At 52.8% G+C, this 8,646-nt stretch overlaps 1 protein-coding gene across 1 annotated transcript in view; it reads left to right on the forward strand.

Annotated features, from left to right (window-relative positions):
* SLC25A42 (solute carrier family 25 member 42) overlaps positions 1-8,151 on the forward strand; it is a 29,203-nt gene extending 21,052 nt beyond the window's left edge. The window contains exons 4-8 of the mRNA XM_066350623.1: positions 2,025-2,050; positions 3,543-3,709; positions 4,003-4,119; positions 4,663-4,814; positions 6,043-8,151. Coding sequence (XP_066206720.1) covers positions 2,025-2,050; positions 3,543-3,709; positions 4,003-4,119; positions 4,663-4,814; positions 6,043-6,350 — 770 coding nt within the window. The 3' untranslated portion in view covers positions 6,351-8,151. The remainder of the gene's footprint in view (positions 1-2,024; positions 2,051-3,542; positions 3,710-4,002; positions 4,120-4,662; positions 4,815-6,042) is intronic.
* Positions 8,152-8,646: the final 495 nt, after the last annotated feature.

The following is an 8,646-nucleotide window of genomic DNA, read 5'->3' on the forward strand; positions in this document are numbered from 1 at the left end:
GCTCCATTGCTCAGCAACTGAGCTATTTTAGTGCCTGAGGCGAGGCCATGGAGCCACCCTCAGTGCCTGGGGCCAACTTGCTTGAACCATTTGAGCCATGGCTGCAGGAGGGGGAGAAAGAGAGAAAGAGAGAGAAAGATGGAAGGAGGAGGAAGGGTCAAGAAGCAGAGGGCCACTTCTCTTGTGTGCCCTGACTGAGAATCAAATCCGGGACTTCCACATGCTGGGCTGATGATGCTCTATGGCTGAGCCAACCAGCCAGGACTCCATTTCTGAATAAGGTCAATCACAGGGACTGGGGATGAGGACATGGACATGTCTGGTTTTTTTTTTACAGGGACAGAGAGAGAGTCAGAGAGAGGGATAGATAGGGACAGACAGACAGGAACGGAGCGAGATGAGAAGCATCAATCATCAGTTCTTTGTTGCAACACCTTAGTTGTTCATTGATTGCTGCTCATATGTGCCTTGACCGTGGGCCTTCAGCAGACCAATTAATCCCTTGCTCGAGCCAGCGACCTTGGGTCCAAGCTGGTGAGCATTTTTGCTCAAGCCAGATGAGCCTGCACTCAAGCTAGCAACCTCGGAGTCTCGAACCTGGATCCTCCACATCCCAGTCTGACGCTCTATCCACTGCGCCACCGCCTGGTCAGGCTGGACATGTCTTTTTAGGGGACACAGTTCAAGAAACCATCTCCCACTCCTTACGGTTAAGCAGGCACAGGATCCTCTGAAGATAAAGCCTTTCCACCCTGCCGACCGTGGCCAGTGCCTGCTTGGTGCCAAGCAGGAATGTGATCACAACCTGAGAACCTCTGCTTTTTGGGAAGAGAAGCCCTCCCAATTCCTTGAGCTGGTCCTTAGCCTTTCTGTGCCTCAGTTTCCTTATCTGAGAACGAGGACAGCCTGACCAGGTGGTGGCACAGTAGATAAGAGCGTCGGACTGGGATGTGGAGGACCCAGGTTTGAGACCCCGAGGTCACCAACTTGAGTGCGGGCTCATCTGGTTTGAGCAAGGCTCACCAGCTTGAGCCCAAGGTCACTGGCTTGAGCAAGGGGTTACTCGGTCTGCTGTAGCCCCCTGGTCAAGGCACATATGAGCAGCAATCAATGAACAACTAAGGTGTTGCAACAAAGAACTGATGTTTTTCATCTCTCTCCCTTACTGTCTGTCTGTCCCTATCTGTTCCTCTCTCTGACTCTCTCTGTTTCTGCCACACACACACACACACAAAAAAAAATAGAACAAGGACAATAACATCAACCCCCTCCCCAAGGCTGCTGGAAGGGAAGGCATGAGCTGATCTCTCCGTGTTCATTCCCCCATGTCAGCTGCGTTTTTATCCAGAGTTGTGTGTTACTCTACAGGCATGCAGATGAAAGTGCAGGGGTGTCCCAGGAACATAGCAGAAGCTCAGGAAGTGAGGAGGGGAGGCTGCAAGACCCAGACCCCTCATGACCTGTGTTTCTGGATCCTTCTGGCCCCTGTGGCTCTAGCCCTTGGTGACAGTGCACCAAGGAACAGGGGAGTGAGCCAGGCAGCTAGGGGAGGTGAGAGAGGCAGGTTAGGGGTTCCTATATTGGGCCATTGAGAAGCAAGGGCAGACCCCAGACAGAGACCTCCTGGCCTTGTCCTGTGGGATTTTGAGCCCCTGGACTGATCCCCACACAGATAATGGCTCTGATACCTTCCCCGAAGGAGTTTGGTTGAGTGGGAACCCCAGGGCATGTCCTTCCACAGGCCACATGGGAGCCCCTCACTGTCTTGGGGGTCATATGGCAACTCATCTCCCCCTGCCTGGAGACAAGGTGGCATGCAGAGGGGTGATACAGGAGGTGAGGAGGTTCCTAGGAGGAGAATGACCCTGCTCAGGACACTACCCTCTTAGCCCTTTTGGGGAGAGCATTCTCAGGGGCTGCTGTCATTCCCCCGCTCAGATCACTTTCCTGCAGTGGGGGCCATGCAGACTGGGGGTGTCCTGTCCTTCACATCTAATGACCTATGTTGTGTTTTTTATTTTCAGTGTCTTCAAAAAGATTTTCTGCCAAGGTAAGCCACTACCTCACCAACTCCTGGCTCTGGGACTGGCACTAACTGCCTGCTGGGCTCGCAGTAGGCCATGGAGGCCTGGGCGGGGGCAGGGGAGAGTTGGGGGTGATGCTTTCTCCTCTGGCTTCCCCCCAGGATGGTTCCCAGGAACCCAGGTGACCAAGGCCTCCCTGACAGGCCCCAGGGCTGGGATCACCTATCCTGGCACCCTGAGCTCTGCCTGGATGAAGCCCACCCTGGGAATTGACAGGAGAGTGCCTGTCTTTGGGGGGGGGGGTGAGGGGACTTGGCATTTTAAACCCATGTTTTCATATTTGATTTTTTAAAAACAGATCAGGTGTTACTTAATAAAAGAAGAAAAGGGTTTTTTTATTTAGAAATTAAATGTATGGGCCCTTGCCAATTGGCTGTGTATAGAGAGTCGGCCTGGCATATGGCTGTCCCAGGTTTAATTTCTAGTCAGGGGACACAAGAGAAGCGACCATCTGCTTCTCTTCCTCTTCTCCTCCTGCAGTCAGTGGCTCAGTGGGTTCGAGTGTTGGCCCCGGGTGCTGAGTGGCCTCAAGCACTGAGGATAGCTCAGTTGAATTGAGCATTGGCCCAAGTTGGGGGTTCCTGGGTAGATCCTGGTCGGTGCATGCGAGAGTCTGTCTCACTATTTCCCCTCCTCTCACTTAAAAAACATAAATAAATAAAAATAGAAATTGCCTGACCAGGTGGTGGTACAATGGATAGAGTGTCGGCCTGGGACACTGAGGACCCAGGTTTGAAACCCCAAGGTTGCCAGCTTGAAGCACTGGGTCACTGGCTTCAGCATGAGATCACAGACATGACCCCATGGTCGCTGGCTTGAGCCCTAAGGTTGGTGGCTTGAGTAAGGGGTCATTAACTGGGCTGGAACCCCTGGTCAAGGCACATATGAATAAGCAGTTAATGAACAACTAAGGTGCTGCAATGAAGAATTGATGCTCCTCATCTCTCTCCCTTCCTATCTATCTCTCAATCTCTAAAAAGAAAAAGAAGAAAAGAAAAAAATTAAATTGGTTTGAGCATCACCCCAATATACAGGGCACATACAGAAACAGATCAATGATGTTTCTTTCTCCCCCTTCCTCTCTTTCTAAAATCAATAAATAAATTTTTTAAAAAGTTAAATTTAATGGGATGACATTGCCCTCTACTGGGTATCTACCCAAAAACCTCGAAAACACTTGTATGCAAAGAATATTTTTAAAAGCTAGTCTACCAGACAAACATGAACAAAACACTCTCTGTGTGGGGTTCTGAGCCTGCTTTGCAAACCTGGTCTTCCCTTCTCACTTTTCAATTCCCAGGGTTGGGGCTGGGGGTGGGCAGAGACTGCCGCTGGTAAGGTGGGGCCGCGGGTACAGGGCTGGAGGAAGTAAAAAGAGATGTTCACGGAGTGGGGAGGAGAAGGACAGGTGGAGTGGGAAAGAGGCAGGTAGATGTGTTGACCTTGCCCCCCCTCCAGGAGGCTTTCCGGCTGCTCTACTTCACCTACCTCCACGAGGGCTTCCTCAGCCTGTGGCGCGGGAACTCGGCCACCATGGTGCGCGTGGTGCCCTATGCCGCCATTCAGTTCAGCGCACACGAGGAGTACAAGCGAGTCCTGGGCCACTACTACGGCTTCCGCGGAGAGTGAGGCCCCTGCCCCTCCAACCTGCTCAACTGTCTCCTGTCACCCTGCTCTCCTGTCTTTCTTTCACATGCTTACCATGTCAGAACCCAGGTCCCAGGAGGGCCACAATGGAAGGTCCCTATCACTCATTGATTGAATTGTCCACCCAAGAGGCCCTGCAGCTCAGCTACCAGGAAGCCAACTTGCCTGTCTTTGGTTCCCCAACACAGCCCTGTGGGCCTCGGGCTGGGCTTCCCTCCTTCAGGCCTTGGGGTCTCACCATTTCTCCTTTTCCCCTTCTCCCCATTTTCAGAGCCCTGCCCCCTTGGCCTCGCCTTCTCGCAGGGGCACTTGCTGGAACCACAGCTGCTTCACTCACCTACCCCCTGGACCTGGTCCGCGCTCGCATGGCTGTGACCCCGAAGGAAATGTGAGTCCCACCGTGGTGACCTTCACACCAACCCTCTGTGTCCAGTAGGGCCACCAGGTTGAATCCCTTTATCATCCCCTTGGGTTTGGGTCTGGGCCTCTGTGTCTAGCCCACAGAGGAAGCTATAGTGTCAACACCAGCCTGGTACAATGTAGACCCTGCCTGGTACAATGGGGCAGGGCAGGCCAGACGTGGCATTCTGCAGCTGTTCCAAAAAGTTCTTTATGCCTGGGGGTTGATTCTGCTTCCATAAAACTAGAAGCTTCCATCAAATGGTCACAGATGCATTAAAAACGCACAGGAACGAGAAGCAAGGGCTGAACACCCTGATAATCCCAGTGGTGAAGTCAGAATATGGCCTTGGGCACCCATTTCCCCCTCTGATGCCAAAACTTTTGCGAGGAGATTATGTTCCTCAAAGAAAGAAATTGTCAGCATCTAGACCTGCCCTCCCCCCACTGTGAAGCAGTAGCAGAGAATTAGGGCAGTGGCCCTTCCTGTGCAGAGTTCACAAAGCACCCTCCAATCCCTCTGCCCTGGCAGGTATAGCAACATCTTCCACGTCTTCATCCGCATCTCCCGGGAAGAGGGGCTGAAGACCCTCTACCATGGCTTCACGCCCACGGTGCTGGGGGTCATCCCTTATGCTGGGCTGAGCTTCTTCACATATGAGACACTCAAGAGCCTGCACAGAGGTGAGGAGGGCACGGGCAGCACCCACCAGTCACACAGATAGAGGCTTAGGCACTAAGACCTCGGGTCAGGCAGGCTGGGAGCTCAGGGTCTGAATCAAGAGAAGACACATGACATCAGGCCACCCCTGAGTAATCCAGACTCACAACCTTTAATGCCTGGTTTTAAAAGCAACCTTATAAAGTCCAGTGTGTTGCCCAGAATTTGGTGGTCCCTTGTGCAACCACAGGCACCTACACAAAGCCAGTGAGTATCCTAGATGGAGGAGGAATGCTCTCTTGTGTTTTGGTAATTTTGAGAGATTTGAAAAGTATAGACTGTAACTATCACCACCCTCCCAAGTGCCTGCCGCTTCCTTTCCATGGTTGGGAATACTTGTGCACTTATATGTGGCTGGAACAGCGCCTTGGCTTGTTTCCTGGTTATCAAAAGTAGAGTTGAGTCACCTCCCACCTGGGTAATACAGTTGTGCCTCAGCTCATACTGAGCCTCTCCTGTAGTATCAGGATGAGCCTGAGCTCATCCCTTTAGTTAGCCCTGGGTGGGCCTCCCCCAAGGGAAGGTCAGAAGAGGGGCATTTAGGCAGGTTGCAGATTTTCTGTGATAAGTGGCCATCCAGGACTGCTTCCTCGTGGAGGTGTCAGACCCTTTTTTGGTTTTATTCTTTCGGGTGCTGCACTTGCCCTGGGGCCCTGATGTTTTCCCAAGTGATGAGTGAACAGTAGTGTCTCCCCATGTTTAATTCCTAGTTATAAATTTACAGCCCATGTTTGGAGAACCCCTATTGATGGGGTGCACATCTTCAGTCCCTTTGGAACCAGGAGGCAGTGCTGGATGTTCATATTCTGTGTTTGCTCTCAGGCCTCTGCACAGGGGACCATGGCTAGGAAGGGGTCGTGGACCCTTGACGTCTTTACTAGAGGGAAAACGGGAGTAATTCAATGGGAGCTTATTCTGGGTCTTCGGACTTGGTTATATGATTTGTGGTGCTATTCTGTCTTTTAAAAAAATATCTTCTCAGTTTTAAAAAATAACCAAGAGGTAATGAAGTGTCCCAGGTGGGAAGGCGCAGGGGACACTTCCACACACACCCCCCCCACACACACACACACACACACCCCGTCAGGTCCTGAAATGCAGGGACTGCAGGAGCACATGGTGCGGTGCTGTCTGGCTGTGGGGTGCGCTTCCTAGCGGTGCCCTCACAGCCCCTCCTGACCCTTCCTGCAGAGTACAGCGGCCATCGGCAGCCCTACCCCTTCGAGCGCATGATCTTCGGGGCCTGCGCAGGCCTCATCGGGCAGTCGGCCTCATACCCGCTGGACGTGGTGCGGAGGCGCATGCAGACAGCGGGCGTCAGAGGCCACGCGCGCGCCTCCATCGCCAGCACACTGCGCGCCATTGTGCGGGAGGAGGGCGCCGTGCGTGGCCTTTACAAGGGCCTGAGCATGAACTGGCTCAAGGGCCCCATTGCCGTGGGCATCAGCTTTACCACCTTTGACCTCATGCAGATCCTTCTGCGGCGCCTGCAGAGCTAGGGGCACACACTTGGCCGCTCTTGGGACAGGGAGCCAAGCTCCAGCACACTGAGGACCGAGGATCGCTGACCCTTAATGTTTGGAGCCTGGGGAGTGAGGGGGTGCTTGGTTCTGCCCCAGAGCCACGTGGGAGTGCCTTGTGAAACAAGCAGGTGGGCCAGGGGGCCTGGCTCTGTGCCCATGGGTCCACAAGAAAAGCCAGCGGCTCTTGAAGTGCAGTGTTGGGAAGTGGGAGAGCCTGTCACCTCTCCTCTCCTACCTGGGGCTGGCTCTGCCTCCAGGAGGTGGTCCCCTAAATGCCCTGATGGGGGAGTGGCCAGCACCACCTCCTGGTGCTGTGTCTTTGGACATGCTCCCATTCTAGTGACCCTGTCCCCACTGGGCTCAGAGCCAAACTAAGCCTTCCCCTTTTTGGCCCCTGTCTATGCTCAGGGTGGAGGAGCCAGAGAGTGTGGGAGAGGCCTGGCCTCCCTGTCCACAATGGGACCAGTCTCCTGCTCAGCTGTGGCTATAATGCAGCCTGTGGTCTGCCCTGACCCTCCCCAACCCACCCTTGTCCTGTCTTTACTTACCAAGTGACATGATTCCTCAGTCCCCAGAGCCTTCTGCCAGAGCCTCTCTGGGCAATGGCCTTCTCCAAGTGTTATTCTGATAGTGACTCACATAAAGGTGGGACCCTGGAACCAGTCTTCCCCTCTGTTGCCTACCCTACAGATGAACCCATAGAAGTGGTGCCTCAGGTCCTGACCCTCTACCCACAGGCCAGTGGCTTCTGGGAGAACCCGTAGCATCTGGCACATCCTTGGCTCCCCACCTGAGAGGCACTGGGCCTGGACACAAAGCAATTTAAGGCTTACAGGGTTGTCTGATTTCCATGAATGGAGTATATGGGGGTGCCTGGCAGCTTTGATCCTTCCCAAATGGGAGGCACAACAGTGTATGGCCTGGGGTGGGAAGCTCAGAAGAGTTGAGCTACCACGGGCACTTCCAGGGAGCTGATCTCATCGAGAACTTCCTGGGGCCCCTGGATGTCACAAGGACTCAGAAACACCCCTTTCTAATGACATTTGGAGTTTTGTGGCTTTTTTATTTTAAAATTTGGCTGACCTTGAGTTTCTAACCTTCCTGATTTGGTTCCAGGACAAGGTTGGCCCAGCCCCATGTGTATGACATGATCTGTGTGCTTGCTCCACATGCATTTCCAGTCATGACTTTTCATTTCCTAACTTTATTTTGTTCTGGGTCTGTTCTTGCCTTGGACTTGTGGAGTGACCTTCGTTGCATGTGTCCAGCGACCTGCCCTGGTATCATTTCCAGATTCTTGTCCCCAGGGGCCCAAGCAGCCTGTGATGGCTATCCTCCTCTCCCAGCCTTGCCCAGCGCACAGGAGGGGCAGGGGCACCCCTTGCAGGGAGACAGGATGGGGGTCCAAGGGCGAGAGAGAACATCAAAGACTATGGGTACACTCTAGGCAGGTGAGACCAGGGGGCTGGTTGAGCAGCACCATCTGAGCTGCAGGCTGGGCAGAAGCAGGAGTGTCCTCTAGGTCCTGATGGCCTGTGTGCCTCCCCAGAGCGGCTCCCAGCCCAGTGGAACTTGGCAGTGCCATCCCCACCCCACCTCCAGCCCTACACACAGCTGGGCCAGCACCCTCTGCAGTCATATCCCTCTCCCACCTGCTGCCTGTCCTGGTCTGGAGCTATTTTGATGCCATGAAGACACTTTGTTTATATATAATGTTTATATATTTTAAAGATTTGTGCCAAGAGAGTATATTTAATAAAAATTAAAATGACTTTTCCTCCTGCCCATGCCTTTTTCTTAGCTCTGATGCCCACCTACTGTGAACTAAAAACAGGGTTGGAGTTATTTTGACACTTTTTGAATAAAGTCATAAATAAAACTTTTTAAGAATATAATTGTTTGATTTTTTTTTTTACAGAGTTAGAGAGAGGGACAGATAGGGACGGACAGACAGACAGGAAGGGAGAGAGATGAGAAGCATCAATTCTTTGTTGCGGCACATTAGTAGTTCATTATTGCTTTCTCATATGTGCCTTGACTGGGGGACTGCAGTAGAGCGAATGACCCCTTGCTCAAGCCAGCAACCATAGAGTCATGTCTGTGACCTCTTGCTCAAGCTGGTGAGCCCATGCTCAAGTTGGATGAGCCCGCACTCAAGCTGGTGACCTCGGATTTCAAACTTGGGTCCTCTGCGTCCCGGTCCAATGCTCTGTCCACTGCGCCACTACCTGTTCAGGCTAAATGTTTGAATTAATTTATACTATGATTTTCT

The sequence above is a fragment of the Saccopteryx leptura genome, chromosome 1 (genome assembly GCF_036850995.1).
Source record: "Saccopteryx leptura isolate mSacLep1 chromosome 1, mSacLep1_pri_phased_curated, whole genome shotgun sequence".
Taxonomy (NCBI): domain Eukaryota; kingdom Metazoa; phylum Chordata; class Mammalia; order Chiroptera; family Emballonuridae; genus Saccopteryx; species Saccopteryx leptura.